The sequence below is a fragment of the Ictalurus furcatus genome, chromosome 28 (genome assembly GCF_023375685.1).
Source record: "Ictalurus furcatus strain D&B chromosome 28, Billie_1.0, whole genome shotgun sequence".
NCBI lineage: Eukaryota > Metazoa > Chordata > Actinopteri > Siluriformes > Ictaluridae > Ictalurus > Ictalurus furcatus.
In genome coordinates, this window is record NC_071282.1 from 3,471,330 (window position 1) to 3,486,951 (window position 15,622).

At 38.6% G+C, this 15,622-nt stretch overlaps 4 protein-coding genes across 5 annotated transcripts; 2 read left to right on the forward strand and 2 right to left on the reverse strand.

Annotated features, from left to right (window-relative positions):
• Positions 1 to 215: 215 nt before the first annotated feature.
• On the forward strand, positions 216 to 3,593 carry cryabb (crystallin, alpha B, b). The gene is made up of 3 exons (XM_053618156.1): positions 216 to 1,047; positions 1,772 to 1,894; positions 2,023 to 3,593. Exons 1-3 carry the CDS (start codon positions 856 to 858, stop codon positions 2,224 to 2,226), a joined length of 519 nt encoding a protein of 172 aa, XP_053474131.1. The 5' UTR covers positions 216 to 855; the 3' UTR covers positions 2,227 to 3,593.
• Positions 3,594 to 8,401: 4,808 nt separating this feature from the next.
• Positions 8,402 to 9,489, forward strand: LOC128603190 (insulin-like). The gene is made up of 3 exons (XM_053617446.1): positions 8,402 to 8,421; positions 9,020 to 9,200; positions 9,306 to 9,489. Exons 2-3 carry the CDS (start codon positions 9,023 to 9,025, stop codon positions 9,452 to 9,454), a joined length of 327 nt encoding a protein of 108 aa, XP_053473421.1. The 5' UTR covers positions 8,402 to 8,421; positions 9,020 to 9,022; the 3' UTR covers positions 9,455 to 9,489.
• On the reverse strand, positions 9,485 to 13,427 carry cfap68 (cilia and flagella associated protein 68). 2 transcript variants are annotated; one of them, XM_053617441.1, is made up of 4 exons: positions 13,246 to 13,427; positions 12,857 to 13,074; positions 11,518 to 11,587; positions 9,485 to 11,392 (listed from the first exon to the last, which is right to left on the reverse strand). In XM_053617441.1, exons 1-4 carry the CDS (start codon positions 13,259 to 13,261, stop codon positions 11,190 to 11,192), a joined length of 507 nt encoding a protein of 168 aa, XP_053473416.1. In that variant the 5' UTR covers positions 13,262 to 13,427; the 3' UTR covers positions 9,485 to 11,189. The 2 variants fall into 2 exon arrangements, with proteins under 2 accessions (XP_053473416.1, XP_053473417.1); XM_053617442.1 differs by having other exon boundaries at positions 13,190 to 13,427.
• Positions 13,428 to 13,434: 7 nt separating this feature from the next.
• mia (MIA SH3 domain containing) lies at positions 13,435 to 15,459 on the reverse strand. The gene is made up of 4 exons (XM_053617444.1): positions 15,090 to 15,459; positions 14,132 to 14,265; positions 13,828 to 13,938; positions 13,435 to 13,735 (listed from the first exon to the last, which is right to left on the reverse strand). Exons 1-4 carry the CDS (start codon positions 15,217 to 15,219, stop codon positions 13,712 to 13,714), a joined length of 399 nt encoding a protein of 132 aa, XP_053473419.1. The 5' UTR covers positions 15,220 to 15,459; the 3' UTR covers positions 13,435 to 13,711.
• Positions 15,460 to 15,622: the final 163 nt, after the last annotated feature.

Here is a 15,622-nt window from a genome sequence, read left to right on the forward strand (position 1 = left end):
GCCAGTGTGCCAGTTGCACACCTCTAGATTGGGGCAATGAAATTAAAATGAATGTTATCTTAACCAGCAATGTTAAGGAAGCTGGCTAAGAATCAAAAGGTGGGTCACAAAGCTACCAGATGTGCCCAGGGTTAATGAACATGGGAACTGGCATGATATATGGATAATTACATCTATATTGGTCAAATATATAAGTTACATAGTATTCAAAATACTAATTAAAATAAGTCACTGAGTGTGACTGATTGTGCATTAACTCTGTCCTGGGTACTTGTGCCAGAATGATTAAGCCCTCTGCAGCTGTCAGGCACGAGTAAATGCTTCTTTGGAAGCAAATGACACTCTATGGCGGTTGACCATGCAGAATGATCCCAGCACCATTGAGCAAACAGACAGGCCATGCACCCAGTACTTTGCCAAAAACAAACAGTCACAAAGAGAGCTCAGACCTCATGTCAGGGCACAGACAGCCTAATCTTCCCTGGCACAGAGCAAGCTTGCTGGGTTCACAGTATTTGTGCCAAGAAACCAAAAGACCATTGGGTACTCTCGATCCTACATGGCAAAGTTTCTCCTGTTTAAAGCCTGTGGAATAATCCATCCGGTGTCTTTGTGAATGAAATAAAAGCAGCAGTTTAGATACATACCAGGAGAGGTGTTTGAAAGGGGGGGGCAAGACAACTAACAGAAGAGAGTGGGAGGGACAGAACGAGGGGTGAGAAGCAAACAGTTTACATCATTGTTCCAGAAAGATCTAGGCCCGTCTCTGCGCCCATTGCCAGTGGTGTATATAAGTAGACTGGCAGGACAGGCACCAGGTTGTATTTGAGCAGCATTGTGCTGTTTAGAGACAAAATGGACATCGCCATCCAGCATCCTTGGTTCCGCCGCTCCTTCTGGACATCCTTCCTTCCCACCCGGATCTTCGACCAACATTTTGGGGAACACATTTCAGAGAGTGATGTGTTGGCACCCTACCCTTCACTATACTTTCCACGCCCTTCCTTCTTTCGCTGGCCCAGCTGGGTGGACAGTGGGCTCTCAGAGGTGAGCAAAAGTGCCAGTTTTCATTTTATTTCATATATTTCTTTGTCTCTCTCTATTTCATTGACTACAGGGACTTATAAAAAAAAAATGTTATTTGGGAAGGGTTCTTCTGTGGACTCCGAGCTCCCTGTCATTTATCCAGAATCTGCAATGCTTATATTTTCCAACATATCACAAGAATGATGGGGTTTTCACAGATTTTTTTTTTTTTTTTTGCCAGTCAAATGAACCTGCTTTTAATCAAAAAGTGACAAGGAAAGGACATCTCTGAAGTTAAGCAGCTGATTACCTCCACGTCATTTTTATATTTAGGCTTACTGAGTCTATTAATGTTTAAGGCCTATTATAAACAGTGTTATTGTTATTGTCAGCTACATACAGTGTTTTTTAAAATGATCCTAAACTCAACTTTAATTAGATCTTGTTACATATTGTATCTAAGTAAATCTGTTAATACGTTTTAAATGGAAAAAGCCAGCCAACACGGAGACCCATTATACCTTAAATTCGAGTGATTGCACTGTACCATGATTGTATCATGGGCTGATATTAAACATTACATTTCTATAGCATTCTGTAACATTAATGTTTCTGTATAAGTTATAAAGCAATTCTATCTGTATATAAATTGATGTAAATCAGGGGAACATTTGGATGGGCAAGTTCGATTGGCATTTCATACTATACAATTTCATGAGTATACCTTCCATGTTCTCTTTATTAGATGAAATTGGAAAAAGACTGTTTTACCATCAATTTGGATATAAAGCACTTCGCACCCGAGGAGCTGTCAGTAAAGATCAGCGGAGATTATATCCAAGTTCATGCCAAACATGAGGATCGCCAGGTAAATCCACACATCAAAATACAACCCACCGCCTACATCTAGAGTGGAATCTCTCAAAATGTATAACAAACCAGATCATATTTCAGTAAGTAGGCCTAGATCTCCAATATGTGTCTCATACCTTGCAGGATGACCACGGGTTTATCTCACGAGAGTTTCTCAGAAAATACCGTGTCCCATCTGGAGTGGACCCGGCCAGCATCACGTCATCTATCTCTTCTGACGGAGTCCTGACCATCACGGCACCTCGCAAGGCCTCTGATGCTCCCGAGCGCTTTATTTCTATCACTCGCGAAGACAAGCCTGCAGTGTCTGGCCCACAGAAGAAGTAAAGCTGCAACATGTTATCAAGTCTGTCATCCCTGTGTTTCCCCTGCTGATCCACTGTGCTCCCCTGCACTTGCACTCCACTACTGGGTCTAATCAGGCGACAGAGAGAAAGAGTCAAGATTGACATGTCTAGAAAGTTTCTCTTTTCCATCCAGAAGTTAAACATGGCATTGACCAATTGGCTGCTAGATCTAAATCATTTACACCGCTGGAGTTTTGTTTGTACCATGCGGCCGCTAGTCATAAAACACATCCACCAAATATAAGGGCTCTTTGTCTTTCATAGCTGGTCAAACCCAAACAATGGCTGCACAGAGTCTGTGAGGGTTTGCGTGTAGGAAGCCTGTTGTGCATCTGTTGTGATGAAAACGAGAAAGAACAGAGTGATGGAATTTCTAAACCTATAATCTCATATTTCAAAGAAGTGCATGGTTTTGACATTCTTGTGTTTCAAATGCATAGAATGGGAGGTGATGTTCTGTGCTATGAGAAAAGGAAAGTTTATTCAGTGATTTGATGTTTCGTTTTCACAGTGAACTTGGGACCAGACAATACAAAGAGACCAGGTGCAGGTAGTGAAGGAAGAGGAAATGCCGTAGTGAAGAAAACGAACTCTTCTTGTTCCTTAACGTATGTCGCTCAAGTCTGGTTTGCTTACTACTCCTGTAGGACGTGTAGTGATTGGAAACTTGCTGTTAACTCAGTAGTGATGGCGGTTTTCGAAAGCATTATGACTAAATTACAGAGAGTTTCTTTAAAACAAGATTCTTAAGGAATGTGTCTATTCACTTTTGTCGTAAACGTGATACTGAAAGTGGATGTGTATGTATAAATGTATGTATAAATGTTTGGGATGGTGCATGATGGTACGTGAGTATACCATATAATGAGGTGAAGTGTTATTTTGTTTTACCAGAGCACCACCTCACAAAAGCAACACTGACGAAGCTGCTAAACTAAGCGTTTAACTCATTCAATCATTTTCTGACAATGCATGCTACAAAGAAAGTACAGGTTTTCACACAGCTAATTTCTCACATGTTCCCTGTGTTCACCATTGCATAATAAATACCAAAGAGGAACAAATGCAGGGGAGCACACAAGTCGGCGTTTGAGTCAAGGCGGCCTTTTTACACTCTTCTGGTCCCAGAATTTCCTTTCCTATGTTATTCTAAGATGAAACGTAATAAGAGCAAATGACTAGACTAGTCTCAGATCAGTGAAAAAGGCCTACATTCTACTGCTTTGTTAGTTCCCTGCTTTAACATTTCTGACTATTCACACCACACCACCAAGCAAAGTGTAGCCACAGTGGTTTCCGTGTGTATACCGATGGCTACGAGCTATTAATAAAACCTTGGGTCATTTAAAGTTGAAACATGTCTGGGATTCTTTCTACCAATGTACTTTTTAACTCTGATTTATGTAAAGAAGTCTAATAACCGATGGGTGCCAATAGTAAAAAATGTAGTAATGCAACACAATGCTTAATGCAGTCCTTGAGTAGGAATAATGCTAATTCATTGATACATCATAATGCAACCAGCTCTGGTGCCATGGATTGTATACCAAATTTACAAAATAAAGGATGACAACATTGATGACCATTGATCAAAGAAAGAAACCCTACAACGGAGGCTCTTGACCTCTTCACATTCACACACTTATGCACATCTAGGGGCATTTTTGTGTAGGCAATCCACCTACCCTGATTATGTAGAGACGTGGAAGGAAACACCATACGTTGGTGCAATGACTCACCGTCTTGGTGCATGAATGCATGACCCCGTGCATGAATCTTTGGTGACTCGTTTTCTAGTCTCCTCCAAAATAGTTTTTTAGAGTGAAATTTAAAATGAAATAATAATAATAAAAAAACATTGACAGTAGACATGCAGTTCAGACGAAGGAGAATACTTCTGATGTAAAGTAGATGGTGTAAATTAAATGAAAGGCTTTGATTTGAACAAAAGCTGAATTTGTTCTAAAAATGAGCAGAGATCATGCACAACTGATTCCTACCTGAATGTCGCTGTTGGAAGTGAGAGATACTTCTGTTAAGTTTGGTTTTAAGAACATGTACAGCACGCTATGAAGTTGTATCAGCTAATTATCTTTTGTTCAATCAAAAAGAAAGAAAACTATCTGTGTCTATATGCATCATCAGCAGTGTGTTGCTGCTTTTTCCCAAGAACTTCAGTACATCAGTTCCCCATCAGTGCGCATGTGTGAAATCAGGACGTTTTCACCTGTGGCATGCTCTATCAGCGCGTGACAAAAAAAAAAGACCAAACAAATAAGTAATTGTACACACACAATAAGAAGAAAGAACACTGACATTACAAGTGTGTGCATGTGTTAAATGCTACAGCAGTCCTGTACAGTCGAGTCCAAGTATTTGGAAAATAATTGCGTAATTTTGCCTCTTTACACCACACAATGGATTTGAAATGATGTAGTCGAGATGTGATTGGAGTGTGACTTTTAACTTTAATTCAAGAGTTGTTTTGTTGTTGTTGTTGTTTTTTTAAAGAACTGTTTAGGAATTACAGCTATTTTTTTTTTTTACATAGTCCTTCCATTTTCCAAGTGGACAACAAACAATCATAAATATTTAGGATTATTTTTAATACTTGGATGCAAATATTTTGTAGTCAATGACTGTCAGAGATCTGGATTCCATGGACCTCACAAAATGCTGTATATCCAGTGATGTAATCAGATGATGAAAGTGGTTTATTTGGGAACAGGAAATAATATGTGTGTGTGTGTGTGTGTGTGTGTGTGTGTGTGTGTGTGTGTGTGTGTGTGTGTGTATGTGTGTGTGTGTGTGTGTGTGTGATGTAAGCAAGATGAAGACAACAATACAGCGGCAGTATACTCCAGGATTAAGCCTTTAAGATCCTTTATTAATACACTTATGAACAGCAGAACTACATTTACATTTTCAGAACTACACACTAATCCCAATAATCTTATATATAGTTAAAAATAAGTAACCATACTAGTGTTATAAGTATTAATAAAAGTCTATATATGATTAGTAGCAATAGTATTATAAGTAGCAGTATAAAAATGAGTATTAGTAGTAGTATTAAGGAATAACCTTAGTAGTAGCACATGCACGTTGCATGTTGTAGAAGTAAAGATGCTATAATTATTTATTTCAAATATACTACTACTACTACTACTACTAATAATAATAATAATAATAATAATAATAATAATAATAATAATAACCGCAATAACAACAGCAATAATAATTATTATTATATTATAATTATTATTAGTAGTAGTAGTAGTAGTAGTAGTAGTAGTAGTATTGCTTTTAGTATTAAAATTGTTACCAGTAATTGCCTTAGTTGTACTACAGATCTTTTTATTAGGCGGTGTAGTATTTATAATATTAATATCTGTAGTCGCAGCAGTAGTAGCCATTATAATAGTAATATTAAAAGCAGTAGTAACAGCAGTAGCTGTATATAAACTCTCTATATGATCATTTAAAGCAAAGGCAATGAGACAAAATTCATACATGTGTAAATAACTTATAAATGTTTTGTGTACTTGAGATTTCAGGAAGTGTTAGTCTCTGTTATTCCACTAGGGGGCAAAATAGAGCTATAAACACAGGGCCACAAAGTCAGATACTGACACTATGCTAATGAAGTGTAATTATTCATTAACAAACTGAAAATATGTCGCTTTAAGGTGTCTCTCAGTATCAGCAATAAAGTAAATAAAGAGATTTGTTTGTAATTAAAAAGAGTTTGACACCCCTGCTCTAAAAATTCAGATACAGCAATTAAAAATATGATACAATATAGTCTACAATAATTAAACTGTCCATATGAAGTACTTCATCAAACCTCTGGAAATAAAAATACTCGAATAATCACACAATAATCAGAATAACCACAAATGTACACCTTTTTTATATCACCCAGATGTGGAAATTACTTGAAAATAAAGTTGTAAGATTTACTTTTATATGTCATATTCACAATAGCAGTGAGAAAAATAAAATACAGCATAATGTGTGGGTGTGTATGTCGTTTACTCAGCATGTGAGATTTACTCCATTAAGTGTTGACTATGCCTGATCTAATTCAGACTTCAAATCGTCTACTAACCCACTGTGCCTCCTTTCAAGGATGTCATAGAATTCTTCTTTCGCAGCTCTTCCCCCTGACTCGAGACATGTGTACAATTCTCTCATTTGATCCTGAGGTGTTGGCTTAGCCTGAATGTTATTGTACATTTCAACAGTAATCATGTTCTTGCTGTTTAGACAGTCTGCAACCTCCATTACTGAATTAAATCTCTGAATCAGTGTTTCTCTGTGTTTATGCACGAAGTCAGCACCTGAAATACAGATGATAATCAAATGATTGTAAACAGCACCACATTTCCACTGCAACAGGATTCATCCGGTGTTCACATGAATTGGATTACGTGGGAAATCATATGAACCTATAAGGCCCATGGAGAACTATTTTCATACATGCACCAGTAATATTTATAGGAAATTGTTAGATTTGTAGTATTCCATTTAAAGAATTCCATAGAAAAGTTCAACAGCCTAAAAAATATTTGGATGTGTCGCTGTGCCCTGCTTAAGAAAACTGGGTCAGTACAGTGAAAAGATTGCAGTAGTAGGGTCTAATGTGTGAGAGGTTCTGGAGTGTCTTGCTTACAGTGGGTAAGATGTTAAACTCAGAGCTAATCAGTCTTACCTGTTGTATACATTTGGCGTGAGGCTGCACCTGCACCTGATGTGACGAGACAAAGAACAAGACCAGACTCACTGACATTATATAATACAGTCCATGACAATCAGCAAACATTATTTATTAATTTTCAAGAAACCAGTAGGGGGCGTTTCACTCTGTCCTTAGTCAGTAGTTCAACCCATAGGTACTAGTGTCAATGTGTTTCAGATGAGAATGTTTGTTTAGTCTAGGACAGACATCAACTTTTACATAGCAGACAATAAAAATAAATGCTCAGAAGTATGATCTTGCTCACATGAACAAGTGCATTACTCTGTAAGGTTCTCAACATTTAGACCGGGCTATCTTTAAAAAATAAATAAATAAATAATTCCAAGGACTAGGATCAGGAGAAATGATTTGAGTCGAATGAATCAGGAGAAATGATTTGAGTCGAATGAATCAGGAGAAATGATTTGAGTCGAATGAATCAGGAGAAATGATTTGAGTCGAATGAATCAGGAGAAATGATTTGAGTCGAACGAATCAGGAGAAATTAGATGTTTCCTGTCATTTGATTCGAGTGAATAAATTATTTATACTGCAGTCTACAGGAAGTTAAGAAGGTCTTCAAGTTCACGAGTTGCTCAGTTGAGTTAAACCCATTCAGTTGTCCAGTAAAACAGGATCCTAACTATAAGAACAGCTATAATAAATAATAAATACGTTCGATAATGGTGTGCTGTGATTTCCACCACTTTAACAAAGTTATAACAAATAAAACAAATCAAATGCGACTATCTAACTATGCCTGATGGATCCCGATGTGCTTTTATAAATGTTAGATGTTCATTTTTACCAATACAGTTTGGTCATCAACCTTTCGCCCGAGCGCAGGAAACACTAACACGTGTCGTATCGCCCGTGTTTGTGGAGCTCATTAATGGTTTTGCCTGGTTTCTGGTCCAGGAAAAACATCTTCACAAATTACACCCAACAGCTGTCACCTTCTGTTACCCTCTGAAGCAAGCACCCTGTTTACTAGGGTGTTGTTGTTGTTGTTGTTTTTAATCCCCAATAATTGTAGCACTTTGCTGGACACATGATTCAGGGTTCCGTTCGCTCTGATGAACTTTTATTCCCGAACTGATTTGAAGTGAAGTTCTCCGAATGCACGCTGGAAGGCGTACGCCTACGTTCACGCGACTTTTCCGAAGAAGCGGGCGTCTGCTCTGGAAGTCGAGTCTGTTCAGGCGTAAAAGTGAATTAGCTAGAACAAACACAGCTAATGTGGCATGTGCGATTGGACAGCCACTTAACAGCATTAGAGGCTCTGTGCACCTCTGATGCGCTGTTTTTCCGCTGACGAAGCCGACCTGCTCAGGTATAAAGGTGGAGAAGAGCCACGGCTCGTCCTCAACCATCTCTGATCTCTCAGCGTCTCCAACCACCTTCGCAGAGCGTCTCCTCTGTCAACTAATACAGGTAAAACAATCACATCTCTATTATTTATTTATTTAACGGTTCTTTTGGGTTGTGGATATGTTCGGAAGAGCTAGCCAAACCCTATACTGCTTTAAAGATATTTACATTTTCTGTTATACTTTGGTATAGATTATTAGCGGATGCGAATATCTCGAACAGTGACGTACAGATGTGGGATCGGGATCAAATAAAACATATCGGGTTTTCCTTTCGAGAGCGTTTCTTCTAAAAGGAAAGAAACATGAAAGATTTCGGCTGTAAAATAAGATTTGACTCGATTTCTTACAAATTTGTAAGAGCCCTAACTCCTAAACAATTTTAACCTTCGAGAGAATTGTTGCTTATAGCTGCTTTAACCCAGGAACTAACTTGTTTCTCAGGTAGACAATTATCTGTAAAATGACATTATAATGTGATATGTGTAACATGATATTTTATAATTATATATAATGAGAAATAAAACACTTCGTGATGTGTCTGTCTGCTTCCTGTTGGGTCTCCACCTCATCCCAAGTGGGGATAGTTTACTTTAGTTACACGGTGTCTGATCAAATACAGTGTTCTTCTTTTCTTGTTCCTGCCCCTCTGTGTCACTCAGACAATGGCGATTTGGCTCCAGGGTGGTGTTCTGCTGTTCTTGCTGGCGTTCTACAGTGCAGGAGTCAATGCTGTGGCACCCCAACACCTGTGTGGTTCTCACCTGGTTGAAGCCCTGTACCTAGTCTGCGGCCCTAACGGGTTCTTCTACAACCCTAAAAGAGAGGTGAATCCTCTGCTGGGTAAGGAAGAATTCACGTTTAAATGAGATTCCTTCCAGTGTTTATCCTCAGATTCAAAATGGACCCATCGTTTTTGGATGACTGATTTATGAGGTCTTTTTCCAGGGTTCCTTCCCCCGAAATCTGCTCCGGAGGGCGAGCTGGCTGAATACCCCTATAAAGAGTACAGTGAGCTGATGGTGAAGAGAGGCATTGTGGAGCTGTGCTGCCATAAACCCTGCAGCTTACAAGACCTGCAAAACTACTGCAACTGAAACACCAGCAAACTGTTGCATCACCTGCTGTGAATGAGACGATGGCCTGCTTAATTGTAGGGGTTTTCCCTAGAAAATAAAAAGGTACATCAAATGAACGTTTACCGTGTCGCGGTTCTTCTTTAGTGACACGTAAAGCATGAACTATACAAACAAGACCATGAAGAACATCACTTGAATCAGACATTATAGACTTTGACTAAGTAAAAAAAAAACAAAAAAAACCCTGTGATATAACAGAACGAATAACTGTCAGGCAGGATACTAAAGCAAATATTCACATTTATACGTTTAACGGATGTTTGTCCAAACAAAGGGTTTAAAACGACCCAAATTGGGTTATTTTCAGCCCAACGGCTGGGTAAATATGGGACAGAACACATTCTGGGTTAATCTAACCCATCAAGTTGGGTTGTTCATTTTAACCCTGCAAAGCGGGTTGTTTTTTCAACCCAAAAGACAGTTTCATTTTTACAAAAAAAATTCTGGGTTCATTTTATTTCATAAATGGGTTTGTATTTTCCGGGTTATTTTTACCCTAACAAAAAAAAAAAAAAAAAATCTGTCAATTACAAACCACCAGCTAACCATTTTAAACTATGACCATTACTGGTTCTTAATGGTATCCACTAGACATAACATGTTACCAATAGAAGGACAACAAAGTAGAGTCCAGTAGAGACTCACAGGGACCATTACAGTTTCATTCAAACCAACACAATTCCCATTATAACCATTAAAACAATGACAAACACTATGAGATTTTTTTGGTTGTTCTCAATAAAGACATGAAAGATCAGAATTTTTTTGTGTGTTATTATTTTAGACACATTATATTTGTCAGTACCCTTGACTAAGATGACAAATTTATTCAGAAAACCATGAAATTCCAAAAGGTTCACATACTTTTTCTTGCCACTGTAAATAATTTTATTTTGTCATTTATTCACCTCGGAGAACATACATTCACAATTAAGGGCAATAAAACACATCCAATCCACCTACTGACATGTTTTTGAGAGGTGGGAGGACTCAAGAGGAAACCCTCATGGACAGCGGTGAAATGCTTGAGCTGAGGATTAAACCTAAGCCCCTTAAACTTACCTAAAACACATTCATTCAAATACATAGTTATTTTTCCAAAGAGAACACTTTTCAGTTTGCACAGTACTCTATGTGCCATGCTGTTTAATACCCAGCATATAACAATTCTAACACAGTTAACTGATCACAATCGTCATGAGTGAGCTTTGATTTCGCTAGTGAATCAATCAGAGTGAATCCCCAATGTTTTTCTTTGTAATGCGTTCCCTTAAGGTTTACAGCTGACCATCACTACCCGTGTTAAGTAGTTAGCTAGCACTGCATACACTTCTATAAACACTTTATACAGAGTGCACTTACATACGTGTCCAGTGCGAGCATTTATTCTAGTTTTACTATGTTTCTTGTCATTAAATTTTTGGAAGCATGGTGTGATTTTTTTTTTTTTTGCTCACAGACTGAGAATGGGGGTGGAATTAAGCAGTGCTGGGCATTGTCTATAAAAAGATTGACCAGAGGGCCATGTAAACATACCAGACCAGACCAGACAGATAATACACTTGTATTTCCAAGGTTAGTTGTTCTAGTAAGAAACAAAAATAATCAACGATTGCACTTGTAACATCTTTAACAGAATAAGTTATGCGCTCTTCACACAACACGGACATGTACGCGGAAGGAAGACTCGACTTTACTGAGAAGCTGTAGAGCAGTTTTTGGAAGCAATGCATGAGTCCAGCTCCCTGCTAATATTTTCCTGGATTACTTTGGTCTGTCCAGATGAGTGGCGCCCACCGAAGTCCAATCTGTAGCAGGAGTTCGGCACACGTTTGGTGTGAGGTGGGTCCAGTTCGGGCTGATGACCCGGGAAGCTTCTGGGCTCTTTCTTAAAAGCTGTAACAACACAAAACAATCGAAATAAACTGGTCCTGTTTATCCGTCAGACTGAAACAGACACCCATTTAATTCATTAGTGTCTTAACAAATTAATTAAAACATATATATGAAAGACAACTCACATCTGTAAACAGGAGATTTCTCTTCCTTGTTGTAAGAGGAGGAGTATGTGGTGTCATAGTAGTGAGAGAACTGCAGGAATAAATTTTATGTGATGCTTTTGAAAACAACAACAACAACAACAACATCTGCAAAAAGCTTCAGTCAACTGGGTCAGGTTAAATGTCCTCCTGTACAATTTAAGTCTTGTGACTGGACTTTTTTTTTTGTTTAAATCAATACATTTTGGCGCTTATTCGTTTATCAGTTCTCAAATGCTGGAAAATCCCTGCTTTTTATACACACACGCCTGTGATGTCACAAGACTTGCATGACACTGGAGTTCGTTGACGTCAAACTGAAACAGTAGTAGGAAGGGCAGTCTACTACGCCACCCGTTACCTATTGAGCCATGCTGTTTATTTATGCTCAGCTCTCAAATGATGTCACGGGTATGAATCAAACACAGGGTTTAAAGGCATTGGATTTTCCCACCATTCAGTAAAACTGATTATATCTCTTTGATAAATGGTGAAGATAAAGTCCAGTCACCAATAATTACCACTTCTATACTGTTCCTGCAGGGAATGTAACGTAATGTTTATTTATATAGCTATTTTCATTTCGAGTTCAAAGTCTCAAAGTGCTTTACACATGAAGGATTCGAAGGTCAAACCAGGTATACCATGTTATATCATGGTGCTGTTGAAATCTCCGAAGGCGTTGGTTCATTTGACAGAAAAGCAGATTTGACAATAATGCCAGTTGTAATTCAGATCACAGGTTTACAGCGGCATCGATTCTATAATAACAACTTGGTATGGTAAACAAACACTGTACATAATCATAAGAATAATCATAAAAACAGATTAAAACAATGTGTTATATAACAAAGAACAACTTATGATCATTGATATGATGAAGGTTTCTTTCCACCATGGTCGTTAGGACAGAGGAGTTATGTGGTTAAAAGCATGACTTGAAAAAAAAACATCATGTCTGGCAAATCACTGTGGTATAAGGGGAATAAAACACTTTGGGACGTGATGTTATAGGAACCTTCAGCACAGTGTGGTTGAACCCACACAGACCACTGGGTGAGCGCCCCCCGCTGGCCTCACTAATACCACTTCAAGCAGCAACCTTTGTTTCCCCAGGAGGTCTTCCATCCGGGTACTGACCAGGCTCACCCCTGCTTAGCTTCAGTGGGAAACCAGGCGAAACCATGGCTCTGGGATTTATTAACCCAGTCTTCAGTGAAGGCTTTCTACTACTTTTTACTGGCTATATAGTGTATCAGGGTTAATTAAGCATTTACCCTTTTCCTGCTGTTGGTCCGTTTGCTATTACTGCAGTACAAACCTGAGACGGCAGAGGGCGTCGTAACGCTTTCGCTCTCCCAGTGTCGAATCTTTTTTCCGACCAGTTTCCCATCAGGGTAGTGGTTGAATAATCCTCCTCATTAGTAGAGCAGCGCCAGCCATATTGGCGAAACTTGGCTTCTTCTGTGAAATCGCGCCAAACTTCACCGTGACCGGAAGCCGGAAGCATATAATAAAAAGGTGAACTGGTTTCCATCCCTGGATAGTTAGGTGATTAAAAATGTATTTATTTATTTATTTTGGAAAAAAAATAGTGTTTTTTTAGGTTACTTTAACACACGGACGGAAATTAAAATAATAAAAAATAAAATACGAAGTGCTTCTTTGGATTTGAAACTCCCTGAAGAGAGGAAGAAGGCTCTCGCGCACCTTGTGTTGTCATCATTCGTTCCTATGGCTACTACAGAAGCTCGCGCGGAGCTCGGCCAAATCCTAAATGGCTTCCCACCTTCTTAAACAAGTGCACTTATTGGAACTGCTTTTACAGCTTAAATAGTGCGCTTATAGTTTTAAAAAATTGACGCCATTTTAGACGCAGCCCTTGTCACTGGTTGCGGTTGTTGTTGTTTATCGTCACGTGACACAAGTAACAACCCGGAAGTCGTTAGTAGCAGCTGGCGTTTATTTGATATTAAACAATATAAAAAGTTGTAGCTACTTTTTTTTTAATTAAGCTTAATTAAAACATGATTTTTTTTCTTAATTGTTCTAGAGTAATGAGTTTTTAAGGAAGCCGGTCCATAAGCCAGTGTGTTAGAAAAACAATGCATGCCATGCTAGCAGAACTTGTAAAGTGCAAGAAAATAATGTTCTCTCATTGGAGGATGTCAGCATCTCAGCGGCAGTAGAAGTCCCATTTCTGAAAAAATAAATAAATAAATAAAACCAGTTTGCATCATTTCTTGTTAGTTAAAAACTCAGAACGTGTACTAAAAAGCATGCAATACATACGTTTGTTTTGACCTCAACTTCAGCTGGCATTAAAGCGTGGGTCTCTTCAACTACGCTGCTGGGGAAATGGCCAAGCCGAGCCTCCTGGTCTCCATAGTATGATCCCTGGACCTGATAGACATACATATATGTGGTTATTTTTTTATTTTTGCAAAGAATCACGAACAAACTTTGCTTCTCTGTGTCCCACATAAGCTGCTCCTAGCATGGTCTACGGTCAATCACACTCAGACGTTGTAATAAAACTTATTTATCAATAAGTATAAAATAATGCTCTGTAAAGTGTTACGATCCGAAAACTTACACTGCCAGACCAAAAGAGGTTGCCCCGGTCTTTCAGCATGGAATAGACATAGACGAGTTGGCCTTGGTGGATGGGAATGAAGCGACAGTCCTGGGGATAATAATCCTGGATGGCTTTGGCAATAAGGATGGGATCTGGTGGAAAATAAGTGTTCCATATTAGCCACTTAAAAGAAAGGTCCACCATGAAACGCAGAGAAAATCCCTAAACATATGTTTATGTTGAAAAAATCCGTAATAGGAGAGAAAATATTTAACAAGTTTCAATCATAAGTGATAATGTTAGCTCCTGAAAAAAGAGCAAGAGCTACTTTTCTCATTCACTAATTTCACCGAGTTATGGCAGAAACTTAGCTTGGCTAGTTAGCGATCTAGGTATGTGATGACGTTAACGGTGGTATTAGCATGAATGCTGAAGCTTTGGAAGCTGATCTGTTTCAGCAGAGTGTACAGACATGGAAGTGAAATAACTGGACAGACTAAAGGACTGAAGAACTGCTGCATGACTCTCTTTATGTAGAGATGAATTGAAGGCTAAATCTGATTGGCACTACTATCAGGAATTGAACGGAATTGTGGGTAATGTAGGAAACCATTCACCAAAGTGAAAATACACCAACTTGTTGATGAAAGAACTTGTTTATTCATTACAAAATAAATACTGGATTCCATTGAAGCTCACATGTTGATTATAAATATTGTTCGGGGTGAAATGTTCCTTAATAACCCACAGTAGAACTGAAATCCAGCATTCCTGCTCCAGAAAAATACTAGAGAATTGTATCGGCTTTTATTTTGCACCAATATCAAAAGATATACCGTAGCATTCATGATATTCAATAATTCTACTTGTAACAACCAAACAACATAGCAGTATACCAATGCAAAAATCTTGTCACACAAAAGTACTGACACCTGGCAGTACAAATACTGTAGTTTTGTTACACATTACTACTCACGGCTGCATTCTGCATCAGCACACAGCTTCTTGTCTGAAAGTTTTGGCATCTGTTGTCCACCCTGTGTGTATAACGGCAGCAGTCCACACAGAACCAAGAGCAGTGCCCAGATAGTGTAGTGTCCCTTCATGGTTGATATGGTTGGAGTCTGCTAGGGGTTTGGGGGAGCAGAGCTGTGGGCAGAGGAAGGAATCCAGTAAAAGCCCTACCTCCACACCACTCCCACCAGCTATTGCAAACAAACACAGGATGGAATGATGGCTAAATGTGCTTCTGGGAAGAGAAAAGCTTGCCTTGTAGTATAGAAGAAGTTGTATTCACAAATAATTTTTAAAGTTTAAAGTATATCTTAACTGGCTGATGTTGGATACAATTTCTAATCATAATGTTAAGACTCTTAGAGTAACTCGCAAAAAGCATTTAAGCACTAAAAGCAGTTCATCGACCTGTAAAATAATACAATAACAATATCAATAAATAAATTCCTTCTGCTGTTAAGAATTCAGCCATTGCTATTTCAATTTGAACCTCTA

Excerpts from the sequence above, each read along its gene's own strand:
- cryabb (XM_053618156.1), top strand. The coding sequence starts at position 856 with ATGGACATCGCCATCCAGCATCCTTGGTTCCGCCGCTCCTTCTGGACA. Across the intron at positions 1,048-1,771 it reads TGGACAGTGGGCTCTCAGAG|ATGAAATTGGAAAAAGACTG; the intron begins GTGAGCAAAAGT and ends TCTCTTTATTAG. Across the intron at positions 1,895-2,022 it reads CCAAACATGAGGATCGCCAG|GATGACCACGGGTTTATCTC; the intron begins GTAAATCCACAC and ends CATACCTTGCAG.
- mia (XM_053617444.1), bottom strand. The coding sequence starts at position 15,219 with ATGAAGGGACACTACACTATCTGGGCACTGCTCTTGGTTCTGTGTGGA. Across the intron at positions 14,266-15,089 it reads TGCTGATGCAGAATGCAGCC|ATCCCATCCTTATTGCCAAA; the intron begins GTGAGTAGTAAT and ends ATTTTCCACCAG. Across the intron at positions 13,939-14,131 it reads ACCTCTTTTGGTCTGGCAGT|GTCCAGGGATCATACTATGG; the intron begins GTAAGTTTTCGG and ends TATGTCTATCAG.
- LOC128603190 (XM_053617446.1), top strand. The coding sequence starts at position 9,023 with ATGGCGATTTGGCTCCAGGGTGGTGTTCTGCTGTTCTTGCTGGCGTTC. Across the intron at positions 9,201-9,305 it reads AGAGGTGAATCCTCTGCTGG|GGTTCCTTCCCCCGAAATCT; the intron begins GTAAGGAAGAAT and ends GTCTTTTTCCAG.
- cfap68 (XM_053617441.1), bottom strand. Across the intron at positions 11,588-12,856 it reads GACGCCCTCTGCCGTCTCAG|TTCTCTCACTACTATGACAC; the intron begins GTTTGTACTGCA and ends TTATTCCTGCAG. Across the intron at positions 11,393-11,517 it reads GAAATCTCCTGTTTACAGAT|CTTTTAAGAAAGAGCCCAGA; the intron begins GTGAGTTGTCTT and ends GTGTTGTTACAG.